Source organism: Ambystoma mexicanum, chromosome 10, assembly GCF_040938575.1.
Source record: "Ambystoma mexicanum isolate Mex_15411 chromosome 10, UKY_AmexF1_1, whole genome shotgun sequence".
Taxonomy (NCBI): domain Eukaryota; kingdom Metazoa; phylum Chordata; class Amphibia; order Caudata; family Ambystomatidae; genus Ambystoma; species Ambystoma mexicanum.
Window position 1 is genome coordinate 1,285,365,647 of NC_090932.1, and position 21,234 is coordinate 1,285,386,880.

Here is a 21,234-nt window from a genome sequence, read left to right on the forward strand (position 1 = left end):
TGTATTTTGGAGCGGCCAATTTCACAATTGGTAAAGATCTGGCTAAGAGGGGCCATTAAAATATTAAACAATATTAGAGATGATGCTTGAGGAGGTTATCCACTTCAGATCCCTGTTTTATTTTATTCACATCCTATTTTTTTAATTCTCCCAGAACAATTCTGTATCTCACTGTAGTAAACGCTGCTCTTAAGATGAAGAGGTCGAACAGAACTTTTTTTGTATTTGCAATCCTGTTGTGGAAGTAGTGCATGTTAGTCTGATGCATGAGCCGCATGTACTCTGTGTTGTGGACCAGACTTTCTTTCCATCCTCCGATTTTCCAGAGTCCTGCTTCATCATTCCATCATGCAGTGGCTGTGTTTTTCATGGCTTGTTAGGGGGGGCATGAGTTTTAGAGTGTGTGAGTGTCACTTAACTTTCAAGGACTTTGCGGATCCCATCTGGAGAACTGTAAAGTGGAATGTTGGTGAGCGGGAATGCTTGCATGGAAATGGTTCAAGTGACCCTAACAAGGTCCATAGACCACAATGGTGCTTTGCATTATGTATTCACAATGGAAGGGAGAGAGAACGCAATAGACATTCCCAGGAAGATTAAGGAGTAGCCCAACCGTGAAAGAGGAATGAGGTTAGAAATGTTCTGGGCAAACAAGAGGTCAGGACTACTCCCGACTTCAAGTGTTGATTGTTGCACACGATACGTGAATTATTATAACATCCATGTCTCTTAGTAGACCTTCTGCGTGCAAATTAGATGTGTGATTGGGCCAAATGTGTAAATTCCTCTATTAAGAGACACAGGCATCTAGACATTGAATTTATGTGCGAGGCTATATCGTTCAGCTCTTGTGGACAGTCTGCATGGTGCTTATGGCGGGCGGTGGATTGGCTCGATCACGGGCATGCTGGCAGAACTAGCAGTGGATGTGGCCATGATATATTCACAAGAGTTCTATTTCGATCCTGGGCACTCCTTTCTTGCAACAGCACTGGTTGAAGAGGTTCTGTTTTTACAAAAGATAGAGTAGCTTGGTGGGAGGAGATCTGTGAAAATGGGGTTAAATAGGTAATAGAACTTGCCATTATCTGGGAGTATGTGATGAGGATGTCCTAGATAAGGTTGGTCTTTTTAACATCAGTGCAAGTGCTTAGCAGTGCTCCATAGAGGATAGAAATATCTGATTGGGACTACATAGGAGAGAGCTGAGCTAGCAATTAGACGTTGGGGTTCATCGTCTGGCTGTTGGCTTTCTTGAGTATGACATGTCATCCTTAAGGTGAGGAGAATATAGCACTTTAGAGAGACAAGTGACGAAATTCACAGCTGGAATGGAGCCATTAGTATTTGGCCTTATTGGGAAGCGGTGTATCTTTGTTGGAGTGTGCAATTTCAAATGCCTCAATATACTCATTGGGGAGTAGCTGAGACAAGTGAGCTGGAGCAAAATGAGGTGACTGTTGACCATTAAGGGCCTGATTCACAGAGACCTTTTCATAGGGAAGTGCGCCATTATAAAACGCTTCTGTGATGCAGGCCCTAAAGGGCTTGTTGGCCCCCTGAGGGGCAGTGGGGCCTTGCCAATGCCTTGTAGAGTCGGACCGGGGATAAAGAGGACTTGGCTTATCTTTTGGATCAGTTCTGCCTGATGCCTTTGATTGTGTTGAATCTGGAGCAATTGGCAGCTTGAATCATAATGTTGCCCTCGTAGTAGAAGTTGATGCTGAAAGGCATATACTATTACTTACTATCATCTGTAGTTTTGTATATTGTGATTGCATATAATTGCATAAGATCACTTCTTTTAAAATCTCAAGATTCTCTCGGTTCAATTGTTCATTAGTTTCTATTACTGTTAGGTCACAGGTATGTGACTATAGTACTAGAGTTTTGGTTAGGCTGGTCTTGGTTTGCAGGTGATGTGATAGGTTATTTATAATACGCTTAATACCCAGTGGTTTCTAAGTGAGGATCCAGGGATTGAACCTGTGTTGCTCTGTGTCGTCTTGCTTTCAAGGCGAGCATGTTGCCTCTGGGCTATCCTCCCGAGCTCTTGTGCATAAACAATTATGGAATAGGACAGGCTGTTCTAAGCATCAGTGGTCTAGGTGTGAGTATTTGCGTGCACGTGCGGACTGTTACAGAAAGGGGATAGGACTATTTAGGTGTCACAGATATGTGGGCGTGTCTGTTGTCGGCATCACATGTGTGGATGAACAGGATAGGATGCTCTAAATTTCACAGGTGTGTGACTGCATTGTTGCATGGTTTGGGCTAATGTTCTAAGTATCGTATACATGTGTATGTCATGTCCTGTCACGAGATGGGCATGGCTATCGTCAGTCGTACCCATGACCGCTGTGTTCTAAAGTCAGGGGTGTCAGTCCTCCCCATGTGGCGGGTGTGTGATTGCAGCATGTAAGGTGTTGCATAGGCATGGGATAGACATGTAACGGGCTGTTCTCCTCTTCAGCGTGACACGCATGTGACAGGCGTGTAACGGCTGTTCTCCTCCTCAGTGTGACATGCAGAAGCTGACAGTGGATGAACTGAAGCGCTTGCTCTATGATACTTTCTGTGAACATCTGTCCATGAGGGACATCGAAAATATCATCCAGACGGAGGAGAAGAGCAACCTTGAGAACCCGGAGTCATGCCCCGTGGATATGGAAAGTAAGTACTACCCCAAAAAAGACCTGCACCCCTCAATCTCCCCAATCCTACAACAGGGCTCTTCAAGAATGTCCCTGATGCTTCTCTCTAATTTATATCTGCATGGGTTAAGTCACCATTGTGAACTAGAGGATAGCAGTCCCCACCACCCGGTTCAACTGTACCCCTTCTTTCTCTGTGCCCCTCTGTATCCTACCACCATGCTGTTTAACTGTTCCTACCTCTAAAAAGCGCTCTGTTATGAATCTGCATTGTTGTATACCTATGTAAAATGTTTTGTTGCTTCTCGGAGCTAGGTCTGTGCTCAGTAAATACAATAATAATAATTAAAAAAGGATAAAGAAAAAACGCTGACATCCCAATACAAGCATTATCATTCCCTTAGGCTTGTGGGAAATAAATAACCCACCTCTTCACACAACCCCCCATATGTATCCTGTGCATGTAGACAATACATTACACCCTATAATGAAATCACTAGAATAATGACTAGTAACTAAATGGTTATGAGGGGAAAGACACCCACCCAAAAGGCATATATCCAGTTGGCAGACAGGAAAAATGGGTGATTTGATGGTTAGTTTCATCCCAGCACTGAGAGACACCTCCATGAATAAGCCACGGGAGGTTCAGATATTTTGGCCACGTCCTGACAGCAGACCCAAAGAGCTTTGAATAGCTACTTGCAGCTCTGAAACGTTCTCCAGATGACAAAAGCAGTAAGGAGATGCCCAAATACATAACATACATTCATAAACCATGCCCATGCTCATCTCCTGTAGGTTTACAAGCAATAAGGGTAGATGATCTCGTCCAACTATTGGTGCTACAATAATCTTCAAAAAACCTTCATCATCTGAGCAGGATTCACCGTAATACAACAGACCTAGATAAATACCTTAACTCAACTGAGCAGTGTGACGGCCATGTAGGGCACCCACACTAGATAAATACCTTAACTCAACTGAGCAGTGTCACTAGATAAATACCTTAACTCAACTGAGCAGTGTGACGGTCATGTAGGGCGCCCACACTAGATAAATACCTTAACTCAACTGAGCAGTGTCACTAGATAAATACCTTAACTCAACTGAGCAGTGTGACGGTCATGTAGGGCGCCCGCACTAGATAAATACCTTAACTCAACTGAGCAGTGTGACGGTCATGTAGTGCGCCCGCACTAGATAAATACCTTAACTCAACTGAGCAGTGTGACGGCCATGTAGGGCGCCCGCACTAGATAAATATCTTAACTCAACTGAGCAGTGTGACGTTCATGTAGTGCGCCCACACTAGATAAATACCTTAACTCAACTGAGCAGTGTGACGTTCATGTAGTGCGCCCACACTAGATAAATACCTTAACTCAACTGAGCAGTGTGACGGCCATGTAGGTCGCCCACACTAGATAAATACCTTAATTCAACTGAGCAGTGTGGCGGCCATGTAGGGAGCCCACACTAGATAAATACCTTAACTCAACTGAGCAGTGTGATGGCCTTGTAGTGCGCCCACACTAGATAAATACCTTAATTCAACTGAGCAGTGTGGCGGCCATGTAGGGAGCCCACACTAGATAAATACCTTAACTCAACTGAGCAGTGTGATGGCCATGTAGGGCGCCCACACTAGATAAATACCTTAACTCAACTGAGCAGTGTGACGTTCATGTAGTGCGCCCACACTAGATAAATACCTTAACTCAACTGAGCAGTGTGACGTTCATGTAGTGCGCCCACACTAGATAAATACCTTAACTCAACTGAGCAGTGTGACGGCCATGTAGTGCGCCCACACTAGATAAATACCTTAACTCAACTGAGCAGTGTGACGGCCATGTAGGGAGCCCACACTAGATAAATACCTTAACTCAATTGAGCAGTGTGACGGCCATGTAGGGTGCCCACAATAGATAAATACCTTAACTCAACTGAGCAGTGTGACGGCCATGTAGGGTGCCCACACTAGATAAATACCTCAACTCAACTGAGCAGTGTGACGGTCATGTAGGGCGCCCACACTAGATAAATACCTCAACTCAACTGAGCAGTGTGACGGTCATGTAGGGCGCCCACACTAGATAAATACCTCAACTCAACTGAGCAGTGTGACGGCCATGTAGTGCGCCCACACTAGATAAATACCTTAACTCAACTGAGCAGTGTGACGGCCATGTAGTGCGCCCACACTAGATAAATACCTTAATTCAACTGAGCAGTGTGGCGGCCATGTAGGGAGCCCACACTAGATAAATACCTTAACTCAACTGAGCAGTGTGATGGCCATGTAGTGCGCCCACACTAGATAAATACCTTAATTCAACTGAGCAGTGTGGCGGCCATGTAGGGAGCCCACACTAGATAAATACCTTAACTCAACTGAGCAGTGTGATGGCCATGTAGGCCGCCCACACTAGCTAAATACCTTAACTCAACTGAGCAGTGTGACGTTCATGTAGTGCGCCCACACTAGATAAATACCTTAACTCAACTGAGCAGTGTGACGTTCATGTAGTGCGCCCACACTAGATAAATACCTTAACTCAATAAATACCTCAACTCAACTGAGCAGTGTGACGGTCATGTAGGGCGCCCACACTAGATAAATACCTTAACTCAACTGAGCAGTGTGACGGCCATGTAGGGCACCCACATGGCATATGTCAGAATACTATCAATATTCCGTTTTGGCCAAGTCTTGTTAGATATACATTGGTATTACGCAAACATTCTCTACTTCCATGATTGGTAAGGATTGTGAAATGTCAACCCAATGCCACCATTCTGCACTAGGCATCTTTCATTTGAGGTATGTTAACGCTGCATGCACACATTATCACCACCTGGTACTGTTATGGTCCTCTTGGTGCCCTCTTGAAAGGAACATTGAGAGTATCCAGCACCAGGCATAGAAAAGCAGTCAGCCAAAAACACATGTTTACATCCAACTTGTGAGACTGACAACACACTGAGATCTCTCTTCTCTCTCCCTCTTGCACCCAGGTTGGCACCATAAGAGGCCACTTGTGGCAACAAAGGCCTCCAGGTGGCCTTTGGGTGGACACCCCTAACCACGTGGTCTAGGTACCACTGTTCCCTGCACACCCCATCCAACACAGGGTTGTCACGCTGGCCTGGGATCCCTACCTGTGAACTTAAATCTTCAAGGGTGACACATCCAGTTTGCATCTGGCAGAGATCTGTCTAGCAAAATTACTCACCTGACCGCAATTCAGTCATGCACCCTCATTCTGGAGCTAGGCCCTCATGTGTCATCTCAGACAGCTCCCCTGTTGGAAATAGCATCTCTGAGACAACTGGTACTGGTTGCTCAGTTAAGGCACAGATCTGTGCCCTAACACCCTTAATATGGAGAACTGGTCTCCCAATCTTAGGGTCTGTACCCTCAGACTTGGCTCAAACAGTGGCTTTGGACCAACTCACCACATCCACTCTATCACAATCTTGCAGAAAAATAGGACTTAATGGGTGCCCTCACAGAGAGCGGACAGGAAGAATCCTCCTGAGAATCTCCTGCTGACTTCATTGTATCAGTACAGGCAGCAAACCAGCAGTCCAGAAGCTGGACTCCCATTTAGCAGCTAAGTCCCCCTACTCTAGCAAAAGGTGACTCTGAGGTGTTTGGCATTGACCCCTCAGTTGCAAGCTTCGCCTGAACCTGCTGTCTATATTTCGTGAGGACCAGAACTCTCTTACTCAGGGAAGACGTCGCCATCTTGGCTCTGCGCAGCCATATGTAAACATGAGGTCACCAGTATCAACTCAAAGTCAAGCAAAATATTGCTGAGCAGGCAGTCTGTAGAGAGCGTACCACCTACAGAAACACACAGAAAAAGGTCAAAACATGTGAAAAACGACCAAGCACTTCCTTTCATGATGAAAAATATCACAGAAGGTCCAATCCACTTCAGTGCACGGTGAATGCGCGCCTTTAGTGGACAGGTACAGGGGCATTGGTCATTCACTCGATCCCTTCAGCTGTTGGGATGGATTCTGTTGTGGTCAACGCCTAGCACTTGTAAGTGGGTAAAGTGCTGTGCAAATGTTCACAGCTCTTTCTGTATCCCTTTGTTGATACTGGCTTCAGCCCACTAGATCAGAGTCTTCAAGGTGGTTCTCACTGTAGTTTATACCTTCCGCTATATCCTGGCTGTAACAGCAAGACATGCAGTTCCCAGACCAGTCCTTTATTATACCCTTTGACCAGGGATATTTTAGTATGGAGTCTGCCCCAGCCGCAGTATTCAGGTTTGCGGAAAGCACAGCGACAGTCCTTTTCAGCGCCAAAGGTCTTCCTGCGGACCCGCAAATGCAGGCCAGCCATCCATGAGACTACAGCTGATAAGGCAAAGTTACAGCATGAGGAAGGACTTTCAGGTCATTCTTCCGCAAAGAGAGACAAGCCTTGCCATCCTGTTTACCACAGCACCTACTCCAGTTCTACCAATCATAAAATCCCCAAATGACCTCTTTGGAACCACCCCACGTCCCCTCCGATGAAAAGCTCCTCCAGACAAGCTGTCAGGCCTGGTACATCAATGGGTATTTCAGCTTCCGTACACACAAGTCAACTCTCTTATTCGCAATATGAAGGAATCTACTTTGGCTGAGTGTTAGGACCATACTTATTCATGCAGAAGGGAAGTGACCAAACAGTTTGGGCTGGACTGCCCCTTTTAAGGTGGGAACAAACCTGGTTTGCATATGGTCTTTACCCTTTGTAATGGCTTGGCAGGCGAAGAACGATGATCTGGAGGGTTGCCCAAAGCAATGCCAGAGGTGAAGATTAATTCTAAACCTTCCAGCCATCACCTCTTTTGTTTTGCTATAGTCACCCCAAATGGGACGGGTAAGCCCAGACGTGGGTCCAGTGCTTGCTCTGGGCCTAGAGACCCAAGCTTCTCCTCACTGATGAGGCCCAACAAGGCCAAAACATGTCTGGGGATGCTTGTGGTCTCGTGCATAAGTGATGTGACCAAACAGTTCAGGCTGGACTGCTCCTTTTGGGGTGAGGCCAAGGCTGATTTTCGCATGGTCTTTCCCCTTTTGTAATGACTTGGCAGGCAAAGAACGATGAGCAATGCCAGAGGTTAAGATTAATTCTAAACCTTGCAGCCATCACCTCTTTTGTTTTGCTACAATCTCGTGAGGCTCAAGCTTCCTATTGGAATCTATCAAAGTACAAGCAACTATATCAAAATTCAGCATTTCTGGGGAATCAAAGAGGGCATCCTCACAGATCCAAACAGATCCCTATTCTATTAAAACTTTAAAAAGGTCCAGCCACTGAGCACTGCATATGCAGGGTGAGTATGAGAAATTATCCTACGATGGTTGTGCGCATAACTCACAAAGTTCTGCCAAATAAGAGAGTTGGTTAATGTGTTGCGTGGCATGCAACAGCAGTGGTAGGCCACAGGGGTAATTTCTCAAAACCCCTTGGAAAAATATCAAAAGCTGAAAAGGGGGTCTTCACTGTCTGTTTGTATAGTATAACTTGTCACGGATGGGTCAAAGAAGCTGAACGCGATCGGCCACACGGCTTTTCTTCACCGTTTTCACGCATTTAGGCGGCATATACGTTGACTGTGGGAAACCTGCACATTCCTCATTAATAGACGGCATTCACAAATATTTTTCATAGAGAATCCTTTGAACCGTCCGTGACAAGTTATACTATACAAACAGACAGATATGACATATCTTTTCTGTGTATGATAAATGCAATGATGCATTGCCATCCCTATCTTAGAGTCACGTGCCTTTTGCTCTAACACTCAGTAATTTGAGATTTCAAACGCCCTGAGGACGGCCCGGTTTGGGTTGAAACACGTGTTGGCGTCTTTTTGTTGACACCCTTTTATTGTTCCAAATTCTTTTTTTGGCTTACAACCTGTAAAGTTATAACAGGTTTTCATTGCGAGATGGTATTGTGCTAAAACACAACTGTTCCTTGTGCTGCTTACATTTTGGAATCACATTTTGTGTACAGTGGCGGCTATTTGTTGACACCCATTTTTGTTCCTAATTCTTGTTTTGGGTTCACAACCTGTGAAAATATAACAGGTTTTCTTTACTAGATGGTATTGTGATATATCACAATTGACAGACGCCTGACTAAAATGATATATATAAAAACTAGTGACTTTCTAACAGTGTCTTGGTTTTCACTCCCAGTTGACGCCAACAGTCTTAATTACAGAATTGGTGTAGAGTGCAGACAGTGAAGACCCCCTTTTCAGCTCCTGCATATGCAGGGGTGTTACCGGAATACAGTATTGACGGTCAAGGGCCATCGATTATAATTGATTGCAGACATGCACATTTCCATATAAAATAGACTTTGGAATGCAATGGAAATCTGGTGACCTTGGGCCTCATTACGACCCTGGCGGAGTGGGTTTACGCCAGCGGTATTCGCGGCGGACCCGTCCGCCCTACTACGAGTTCCCGTAGCGCCATGGAGCGTTTTCCGCCTGGTTTTTCCGGGCGGAGAAATCCATGGCGCTACGGGACCTTGTTGTTAATTACGCCACCGTATTTTACGGTGGCGTAATTAACGCCTTCCCCACTCCCATTATACCCTATGAAGCAAAAATGGGAATGGGGAAGGGTAAAATGGGGAATGGGGATTTACCGCCCCGCCAAGGTCGGAATGGGGCGGTAAATCCGCCAACCCCCATGGCGCTATCGGCAGCTTTCCGCCGTGCTCCATGGTGCATTTTGCGCCATGATTTCCGCCAGGGTCGTAATGAGGGCCCTTGTGTTTTCGGGGTATCGTTACACTGCCTTAATCATTAAGTTGCTATCGCTCATTTAATACAAATATGTTTTTCACTTCATTACTTCTTCATTCGATCTCAGATTGCCATTGGTCTTTCAGCGCCAATGGGTGGGCTCTATCATTAATCTGATATTTACAAAAAGGATTGCTCTAAAGTTTTTTCCTCACTGGGAATATATCGTCACCCCAATACATATTGAACAAAACATGAACATTTATCATAAAAAACAAAACATGAATCATTATTTTTCTTTTTCAGAATAAATGTGTATGTTTTGGTAAGTATGAATTAGGGTGACGCTTTATTCACATTGAGGAAGTAAGTTTAGAGCAAATATTTTTGTGAGTATTGATATAATTACCCTTGCTCTCGATGAAAGAAAGGTCTATTCCACAATTTAAAAAAGAAAACTATCACTAATTTGGGACATCATGTCAAACCAGCATTGATCAATGAGGTCCAATAGTTTTCAATTTACTGAACATAGGTCTGGTTATCGATCCACTATTAGTCATTTTCATTGAGTCACATTAGACATTTTGTTGGCATGGCAGACATGTACCTCCATCTGAAGGTGTTTTTTGAGGCATCCCCGATTGTCATTGACCTAAGAAGGGGAGGGATTTCTGCTATTCTGCGTTGATTTTAAAGGCAGTTAGTCATTTGTTGCCATTTCTTGCAGGGGAATACCTCCTCATTTATGGGTCTACAACAGGGGTCTACAACCTTTGGTTCTCCAGATGTTTTAGACTACAACTCCTATCAGTCTAAACAAGCAAAGTCAGAGTGGAGAGATCATGGAAGTCGTAGTCCTAAAAATCTGGAGGGCACGCAGGTTGTCAACCATTGGTCTACAAAGTTAGTGGTTGTAAATGGATTTTCCTGAGCATAAATGCATTTGCATTGGCTGGGAATGTCCATTCATTGTACGCTTCCTTTGTGGGCGTAGTTTCTTTCCCCCATAACTTGGCTGTGGGTGCCATTAGATGTCTAATGGTCACACACACACACGATTTTCAGAACTGGACTTGGGGGTACCATAGGGCCTCAATACAGGAAGTGGAGGTGGTTTGCTTAGCTTCTAACACCCCAATAGCAATCAGACCTTAATCACCAAGTGGCATATCTGCTTAGGTGTTTGGGACTTCCAGGCATTAAGTGTGTATGCATTCATTGTTGTCACTGTGGAACGGTGCCTTATGCTCAAAGATATCATTAGCCATGAGGGAAGAGGGCAGCTCTCTGGTATATTGTAAGTGATCTGGAGGGCGGCTGGGGGCTTCTAAGGGATCGGGCAGTAAGCCGTAACTAGGGCCATTGCATGTCAATAAAAACAGTTGTGGTGTTCCAGCTAACCAGGATCTCTGTTCTTTTGTTATCCTTTTCACTTTCTCCTCGCCATTATTCCTACTTCTTCTCTGCTTCACCACCTCAACATCCCCCCCTTCTTCCTGTCTTCTCATCCTCTTCACTTGACCCTCTTTCCCTTCTTCCTGGCTATTCTACCTTTCCTCCTGGACATTGTCGTCTCCTTCCCACCTGCCCCTGCTTCACACCCACCTTTTATTACCACCTTCCTTCATCGTCTTCCTTGCTCTGTTTTTATCCACATGTCTGCATAATCATCTCTGTTGCCTTGCCCCTTCTGATTGGTGTCTATCTTTTCTCTTTCTCTCCTTCATCTATGTCTCTCTGACTCTCCTTTATCCTACCTTATGCTTTCACAATATTTTAACCCTGTTGGTTCCTTTCTACTCTTCCTCTGTTGCCTTCTCCTTTTTCTGGCATGTGCACTGTGCTCTTGTCCCGTCTATACCCAACACTTCCTCATCCTATTCCTCCCTCTTACCCCCAACACCACTTTCCCCCTCCCACTTGCTTCTTTCCTCGCTTAGCCTCTCCAAACCAGCAAATACGACAGACCTGCGTCCGGAAGAGCCTCATCTGTGCATTCGCCATCGCCTTCATCATCAGCGTCATGCTAATAGCCGCCAACCAGGTCCTGCGTAGTGGCATGAAGTAGCAGAGGCGCGCAGCGGATGGAGACAAGCACAGACTCTCCAGCAGGAAGCTGGGGCAAACTGAACATCAAACTTTTCTTCCAAAATTGCCAGCCTCCTGTGATCCCCCACAGATCTCCAAATTCACTTCCGCCCCGCCCCCAATTCTGCCTCACGCGGATTGCACGGAAGCTGCCACGATGGCCTGGCGGAGAGGTGGCAGGACTTCTGTAGAATGGATGGGGTGTGCAGGACCACCCCAACTCCTGCAGCGGATGGAGGGGACTAGCCGGGACTCGCATGCCTCCGAATGGAGACAGGTGCATGAACGTGCATGGAGAACCCCCTTATCCCTTTATTGGGGTGCAATATTGTCTGCTTTTCTAATGTTATATAACGTTAATAATAGTAATAATAATATTAAATGCGATATATATCTATATTTATGATAAACTATTCATCAGTAAGCAATAGACACTTGTGAGGATTTCCTACTGCATGGATCTCGCATAAAGGGCTGGACTTGAATACACGCGACCTATTTCCATCTCCTCAATTGCATCCTCCCTCAGGGTCCCCAGCGCTGCCTGAAACCCATCCCAGCACTGCAAGCCATGCGTAGACTCATGCACTCACCGTAAATGACCATCCCAGCACTGGAAGCCATGCGTAGCCTCATGCACTCACGGTAAATGACCATCCCAGCACTGCAAGCCATGCGTAGCCTCATGCACTCACAGCAAATGACCATCCCAGCACTGCAAGCCATGCCTAGCCTCATGCACTCACGGCAAATGACCATCCCAGCACTGGAAGCCATGCCTAGCCTCATGCACTCACAGTAAATGACCACCCCAAAGCAACAAGCCATGCATAGCCGCATTCACTCATGGTATGTGACTATCGCAGAACTGCAAGCCATGAGTAGTCTCATACAGACATAGTTAAGTGACCCTTGCAACAGTGGAGCCCGTGCCCGCTGCATACACTCATGGTAAGTGACCATCCCAGCACTGTAACCTATGTGTATTCTCACGCACTCATGGAACGTGGCCATCTAAGCACTGCTGGACCTGCATGCTCTCACACAATAGGTGATCAGCCAAGCACTGTGATCCAGGTACACTCTCCTGCACGCGTGTCAAGTGGGCATTCTTCCAATGCAGTCAATGCAGCTTCTGATAACTCATGATGAATGATGATGCCAGCAATGCCACCCATACAAACTTCAAAACCTTCACACAGTGGGTGGCCATCCTAGCAGGAAAACACATGTGCACTCCCGGGCAACCGGGCTGTAACCCACACAGGGCCAGCCTTAAGGGCAGCAGTGCCCTGGACGAAATAGCGCTCCCCCTTGCCCACCATGCACCCCTGGTTAACAGGGGGCGGAAGGGGGCGGGCCAGTATGGGCAACTTATTTTTTTTTTAACCTCCTCGCCTCGCGTAGCACCCCATTGTCATTGAATGAGCCCGCCGCAGCGGGTGCATTAAATTGCAATGAGGTGCCTGCCACTATGCCAGCTCTGGGGACCCCTTGAAAGACTCCCCCAAGCTGGCATCGTGGGGGGCTAATGGTGCCTTTTCTTATAAAAACTGCCCGCGGCGGAGGGGTGCATTTAAATGCATCCGCCGCCACGGGCACATTTTACAGTAAAAGGCAGCCTGCCACGCCTTCTCCCACAACTCCAGCTCGGAGGAGCCTTTGAAAGACTCCCCCGAGTTGGCGTGTCGGGGATAATGGTGTCCTGGGGGGCGTGGTACCCCGGGCAGTCGCCCGGCTCGCCCCCCCCCCCCCCCCCCCAGGGCCGGCTCTGAACCCACAGACTCATGGGAAGGAACTATCCCAGCACTGCAACCCATGTGTATTCTCACGCACTCATAGAAAGTGGCCACCTAAGCACTGCTGGACATGCATGCTCTATCACAATGGGTGATCAGCCAAGCACAGCGATCCAGGTACACTCTCCTGCACGCATGTCAAGTGGGCATCCTACCAATGCAGCCAATGCAGCTTCTGATAGCTCATGATGAATGATGATGCCACCCATACAAACTTACAAACCTTCACAAAGTGGGTGGCCATCCTAGCAGGGAAAAACATGTGCATTTCCGGCCAACAGGGCACTGCAACCCACAGACTCGTGCGAAGGAACCATCCCAGCACTGCAACCCATGAACACTAAAACTCATTCATAAAAGGTTTCCATGCTAAAACTGCAAACCATACACACACTCATGCATACACACAGTGGCTGACCATCCTAGCAGTGAAACACATGTACACTCCCATGCGCACAGAAATTAGCCACCCGAGCATTGCAACACTACACCCACTCACAGACTCATGGGAAGAGACCATCCCAGCATTGCAACGCATGACCACTTGCAGACATTCATACACATCTTTCATGATAGAATTGCAAACCGAACTCATGTGCACTGTCACACAAACCAGCAGTGCAACCAATGAACACGCCCACAAGCTCACAAAGTGGCCATCTCAGAACTACCACTTCACCTTCTCGATGATGGCGGGAGTATCCTGGCTGTTTATGCAACTTTGCTGCCGACAAGAGTGCCTATTAATCAGATCATAACAGACGCCATTTTATTATATTGAGAGGCTCTAGCATTTCAGGCACAGAGTCGTGGTATAGGCATAAATGAGGTCTAGTGACCATCCAACAGTATGTTTCGAGGAAAAAAGAGAGTATGGCCAGTGCATGCCATTGCAGGACTCCTATGCTTCAGAAGACTACTGTGCTCCATTGGCAAGGGTGAGCCTTGAGGGTGTGCCAACATCATGGCACTCAAGTGAAAGTCATGCATTCTCCAATAAAGTGCGAATAGAGTGGCTCAGAGCTGCAGGAATACAGAAAAATACTTTCTCAGAGCTTGGAGGTGCAGGGCGAGCATCCATGTGGCCAAGGCCACATGCAGAATGGATATTTGCTAACTGTTGAATAAGGTGTCAAGAACAGTTCGAAGCATGAGGTCTGAGTGAAGACATCCTTTTTTATCGTTACCCTTCTCTTGCCTTCCGCAAACTCAGCTACGACATTGGCGGATTGGCAAAGTATAAAGAAAACATAACATACGATAATGCAGAGTAGAAGGATTAAGTTCAAGGAAAATTCATACAAATATGTAAAAGAACAGGAAATATCTCAATTGCTGGAGCAATCTGCGTGTTCAATATTTGCAACAGTTGTGTACCAGTTGGGCTACTTGGCCCAGGAAGTGGGCAGGTAAGCCAGTTTGGCACCTCCGTGGCTTCCTTTACAGCACTGCTGCCACAGGTCTGTGGTGGGAGACTGCACAAGAAAGACATCTGTCGAGAATTCAAGCAGTACTGGAGAGAGAAGGGCATGAAACGCTTGGAGACTTCGGCAGCTGGTAGTGTGTCCATAGGTCAGATCTGTAAGTGGCTGACACAGCAGACTAGCCTGAAACCAAGAACCCTAAATGGACTGAGCATCCCTGGCACTAATAGAGGACACTTCATTGAGTTCTGGGGGAAGAGAGTTAGAGTGAAACCAGGAAATAAAAAGAGATCTGAAAGTCAGGGAACAAATAATGGTTGCTAAGAGTCATCCACAGCAGAGCCTGCAAAGGGAGCTTTGCAATGTTTTAAACATCTAATACAATACAGCTGCCCATTCCCAGGGAAGTTCCTTCCCTTGATGCTGGGAGACAAGGATGCAGTCTTTCCTCTCTCAGAGTTGTACTTAGGACAAATAAAGGAAAAAATAGAGTTAAGATGCTGTCTTCGACACTGTTTCTTATTCAACTCAACTCAGTATTGCTTTGGGAAGCCATTTGGGGCGCTGGCACCACTAGCAAACAACATCGGTAATTTCAGCACATGGCTTCAAACCGTGCCAATTCAAAGCCCAAAGAAGGCACTATGCCTACTGAACATCAAGGTTGAACCTGCCAGAGCTGCTGCTAAAGAATCCGATGGATTTCCAGCTTAGCTTGGAGAGAGAAGGGCAAATCTCTGACCCAGCTCCTGATTGGATGTTGGTCTGTTAAATAAAAGAGGGCACATGGATAAAGGGGGTGACTTCAGGCCTATCCCCCTGACATAGCTGTTGGAAGCGTGATGGAAAGTCCTTATAACGTAAAGAAAATTACAATACCTTAATGTTAGCGGGCAACAGGATCCAAAGCAGCATTGCACAAAAAAAAAGAAACGCTGACCCAAATAAATATTGTACAGTTCCTTCACCAGATAGGCAGAAATTAGTATAAAGCACAAAGGTCGATGCGATCTGCCTAGACTTCTGCTGAGCCAAGCCAAAGACGTGTAGCGAGCAGAGGCATTTCTAGGGTGGTATGGGGGTGGGGTATAGCCCCAGGTCTTTTGGTTGTAGCCCCGGACAGAAGCTCAGGTGCTACAATCAAAATGCTAGCTAGCCCCAAATCCCGCCAGTCTCAACATTAGCTCAGCCCCTGATCTTTTCCAGACCTAGCAACACCCCTGGTAGAGAGGATGAACGTCTTGAGGGTGGCACATTGGATTGGAAACTTCAAGGAATACATCTCAGGAGTGCCACGAGACTGTTATTAGTCAAACGCGCTCTAACGCATGCACGAAGGGTAATGCAGCAGAACAAGAGATGGTCTAGACTCCATAGGCAGCGGGAGTAAGGAGGAGTGATGGGGAAAAGATGAAAGAGTGGCATTGAAGTGGATAGGTCAGAGTACATTCTGCCAAGTTCAGAGTGAGTGAGTGAGTGAGTGAGTGAGTGAAAAGAATTCCTTTGCCCTGCTGAGGGGATTTAACCTCCTCGAGGCGCTGCTCTCAAGCCTTTTAGATGCCAAGCAGCTGTGTCTGGTGAGCGGTCAAGTCTTAAAGGTCAGCAGACAAGGGAGGGAGCTGTGATATATCATATCTGATGGTCTCAAAGTGGGCAAAGGGTGTTACTGGGACATGGGAGGTTTAGGAAGAAGGCTGGGTTGCACAAGACAACTTTGATACAGAGACGTAGAGCGTGCCTTTAGCGGGATGATAGATGTCACAGTCCCTAAAGTGTCTTGAAAGGGGGGGTGGCCTAAAAAGCGAGAAATCTCCACTTTTCAGTAAATATTCAGCATTATAAGCTTCATGACGTGAGTGTTAAGAGCCGTGTAGTCTACTTGGGGTTGTGATCACTTGCCTTTGTGCGCTCAGTCTTCCCAAACTTCTGATCACAGATCTTGCCTTGGATAAGTAAGCCTACAAGTAAGTGAGGACCAGAACGGGTCAAGTTTCTTTTAGCTTTCATAAAGCACTTCATCAATCAATCAATTTATCTTTTAATCGACACAGAGCCATAAAAGTAAAAACAACAACAAAAAAAAGACAATGGGCCCCATTACAGTGTGGCGGTCCGGAAACAAGGATGCTGGTAATATTACAGCCACCCTTGTTTTCGGACCACCACACTACGTGTTTGCCTGCCGTGGCTGTCACAGCAGCCTCGGTAGACAGACTTTTCACGCAAGCACCGGCACCATTCTGAACGGTGCCGGTGCTTCCGTCTCCCCACTCGCATAGAGTCCTATGGGGAGTTACAAAATCTGGCGCCTGACATCCCACGCCACCAGCACTGTAATGTCCCAGTGGCACCAGGAAGTCAGGGGCCGGATTCTGTGTTACAGGGTTACCGCCAACCTCGTAATGAGGCCCAATTTCAGAAAAATGACATCCTAAAACCTTGTAGTTCATAATACATATTCATACGATTGTAAAAACAGATAAAGGTTAAGATCAATTAATTAAAGCACAAGTTCACATTTACATTTTAAGAAACATTATGGTCTCAATAAGCAGCAGGTAGAAGGAGGGAGCCCCCACAACTAAACTTTCTATTATAAGACCATATTGCTCCCCAGAGTATTTAACATCAATGCCTTTAAACAATTAAATCCTGTTTTACACTTTGTGCCTCAATACCCAAGCACAATGAACACATTTGGCCTCTCTATATCCTATATCCACATCTTCTGATCCTTTGCATTGATCCAAGGCATCAGAAATACTACATATTCCTGCTGATCTTAAAAGAGGTTTAAGATAGAGAGCTCTCAAAAACCCGGTGTCTTGGGTCAGAAGAACAAAATGTGTTTAACTGTCTCCCCACAGATGCTACAAAGGGGGCATAAGCCTGTGGTCCCTTCCCCGCATGACATTGTGAAGTTTGTCAGTTTCAGTGCCCAGTCGGAAGTTAGTAAGCAGGGCGTGGGCAAATAGAGGGTTGATAAAATCAAGATATGTTAAAGCCCAAATCAAATTGAAACCTTCGGTAACTAGGGGCCAGCTTCAGGTTGCTACATGCTTCCACCATGTTCTCCCTATAGTGATCTATATGTAGTTTACTCTTGATTCTAGTAGATGTGACTTTATTCATCTGCATAGGGCGTAGCCACAAGTCATGCTCATTCAAATCAAGCAGGCCTTTTTTGACATGAACAACCCATGGAAAGTTCATAAAACTAAACTCACCACATGTGTAAAGTCATTCCTGAAGGCCTTCGAGATCCGGAGTCTGCCATAAGCGTAGTAGTCAGTATACAATTGGTTTTGTTGCCGCAATATGATCTATGGGACACACATTGATTTCTAAATGCAATAAGGCATTTGGCATACCCTCTGATAGCAAAAGAAGACTCTCTAAAAATGTGTTTTCTACTGTGGCAAAAGCCTTAGCATCAGTGTACCCCAAAGATCTGCCCCAAAGCGGGCAGCAGCTGTGGTCTGTTTCATATATAGATCCTGGGTTGGTCTTGTTGCCCTTATAATGGCCAGTGGTGAGTGCTTTCAGACATGTTGGCAATTAAACTATCAGAGAGATAAGCCAACGCTCCAATATTGCACAATTTTGGCATTGTGCGGATCCCAGGTTTGCTCCCATGGTCCCATATTGCACCTCTTCTCCTAAAGCATTTCTGGATTCAGACAGAGTGAGAGGGGCAGAGGAGATTGACGGGGGCAGCATGAGCTGGAGGGGTTCAGGATATGTCCATTGCTGGCAAATGTAATATAATGCTGGTTAAAAGATTTCAGGAGGCCATTTTTTGGCAAAGTAATGAAAACGGAAATAGCTTTGTTGTACTCAAAGGCAAACCTAGAACTGCAGGTGGGAAGAAATCAACACGTTATAATGAAAATATGCTTACAAAGAAAATAACCTACCTGAATAAAGCACTATTAGAAGACTGTGAACCAATTCCAATGCAAATGGTCTTCCATTGACTGCAGGGACAGGCGAAGTCTCACATTAGCACATGCATTGTCGTTCTTCTCCTGTAAGGTGTGTTAAGGGGACCCCTTCCTCTGAGCTCCATTGCTCGTTGGCAGCAAAAGTCATGCACCAAAGGGCACACACACCAGGAGCCCATCAGGGAGAAGCAGAGAAGTGAAGGGAGCTCACTTCGGACTACAACTACCAGCTCCAATCTTGCCTGGAAATTGGGACCCGACGGAGCCCCGTCTTGGAGGAATTTTAGAAGCTTTGCTGCATCTGGGGCAAGGGAGGACACCCTTGGTGCTAAAGCGCTACCAACATGACGAATGGTTTAAGCAACGCGCTCCATTAAGAGCGGTCCAAGTATACATATGGCACAAGAGTACTGCGCCAACAAACAAACAAGAAGTATGACACTGGAGAAGGATGGAGAGTAATAAAACCGCTAGCAAATGGTGTATTCATAAAAAAATCACAGCGGGGAACAGTAATACAGATACAAGGAGGGTTACGATAGGTATGACTTCGACAACAGATTTTCTCTGCTGTTCAAATGGTTGAATCTGCTTTAACCCATGAACACTCCTGCACACTTACTCTGTGATTGATCATCCCAGGATGTCAACCCTTGCATCATCTCATGCAGTCACAAAATGTTGGACCAACCCAGGGCTGCAATCCATGCACCACCACATGCACTCACAAAAGGGATCAACTAAATCAGGACTGCAATCCATGTGCCATCTTATACATACTCACAGAGATCAAAGACTGCAATCCAAGCACCATCACATGCGCTCATGCAAGGATCAACCAACCCAGGAATGCAATCCATGCACCACCACATGCACTCACAAAAGGGATCAACTAGACCAGGACTGCAATCCATGATCCATCTTATACATACTCACAGAGATAAAAGACTGCAATCCATGCACCATCAAATGCGCTCATGCAAGGATCAACCAACCCAGGAATGCAATCCATGCACACCCAATTGCACTCACAAAAGGGATCAACTAAACCAGGACTGCAATCCATGTGCCATTTTATACATACTCACAGAGATCAAAGACTGCAATCCATACACCATCACATGCGCTCACGCAAGGATCTACCAACCCAGGAATGCAATCCATGCACGCCGAAATGGCTCTCACAAAAGGGATCAACTAAACCGGGACTGCAATCCATGTGCCATTTTATACATACTCACAGAGATCAAAGACTGCAATCCATACACCATCACATGTGCTCACGCAAGGGTCAACCAACCCAGGGCTTCAATCCATGCACCACCACATGCACTCACAAAAGGGATCAACTAAACCGGGACTGCAATCCATGTGCCATCTTATACATACTCACAGAGATTAAATACTGCAATCCATGCACCCTCACATGTGCTCACGCAAGGATCAACCAACCCAGGAATGCAATCCATTCACACCCAATTGCACTCACACAGGGATCGGCCAACCCATGACTGTGAACCATGAGCCACCTTATACACTCACACAGGGATCGATCATCCCAAAACTGCAATTCATGCGCCCTCTCAGGCACACACACTGGGATCGTCTAACACAGAACTGCAATCCATGCACACTCTCATGCACTCATACAGGGATTAACCAGCCTAGCAGTGAACCCCATGAACACTATAATACACTCCTGCAGGAACTGACGAACCCCAGGACAGAAACCTGTGCATAATCTCATACGCTCATCCAGAGATTGCACACCCAGGGATTGCACACCCTGAACACATATACAGAAATCGACCGTCCCAGAAGAGCAACACATGCACCATCTCCTACACTCACATGGGAATTGATTAACCCAGGACTATATCAGAAGGATCATCTCGTATAGTACCACATGAATTGCCAATGACAGCACTCTAAACCATGCACCATCTCATGCCTTCACACACGGATTGGCCATCCCAGGACTGTAGCCCAAACACTCTCTTGAACAATCACACAGTAATTGAACATCTTTGCAATGCGACACAGGCATACAGTGACTGGCCATGCTAACAGTACAGCAAATGCATCATCTCACACACACTAACAGGGCATCGACCATGCCAGGACAGCAACCCATGCACCTCATGGACCCACAGAGGTATCGAACATACCACGACTGAAGCCCACACACCATCTAATCTACCTTAATAGGGATTGAATAGCACAGCAATGCAAACTGTGAGACATCTCTAGCACTCACACTAGGATCGACAAATCTAAGACTACAACCCATGCGCTCACTCCTGCAGTCATACAGGGATTGAACATCCGAGTACACCAACCCGTTCATTATGCCATGCACCTGTTCAGTGATTTCCCGTCCTACCATTGCACACTGCAAATGCTCTCATACACTCATCCAGAAAGTGACCATCCTAGGACAGCACCCCATGCACCAATCCCAACCAATCTCATACACTCACACTTGGATTAACTAACCAAGGACTGCAACCCACGCACCATCGCATTTACTCATTCAGGGATCACCA

At 46.2% G+C, this 21,234-nt stretch overlaps 1 protein-coding gene across 1 annotated transcript in view; it reads left to right on the plus strand.

Annotated features, from left to right (window-relative positions):
* Positions 1 to 11,920, plus strand: part of CABP7 (calcium binding protein 7) — a 935,960-nt gene extending 924,040 nt beyond the window's left edge. Inside the window, exons 4-5 of the mRNA XM_069619281.1 lie at positions 2,520 to 2,673; positions 11,374 to 11,920. Of these exons, the coding sequence (XP_069475382.1) occupies positions 2,520 to 2,673; positions 11,374 to 11,501 (282 nt within the window). The 3' untranslated portion in view covers positions 11,502 to 11,920. The remainder of the gene's footprint in view (positions 1 to 2,519; positions 2,674 to 11,373) is intronic.
* The last annotated feature ends 9,314 nt before the right edge of the window (positions 11,921 to 21,234 follow it).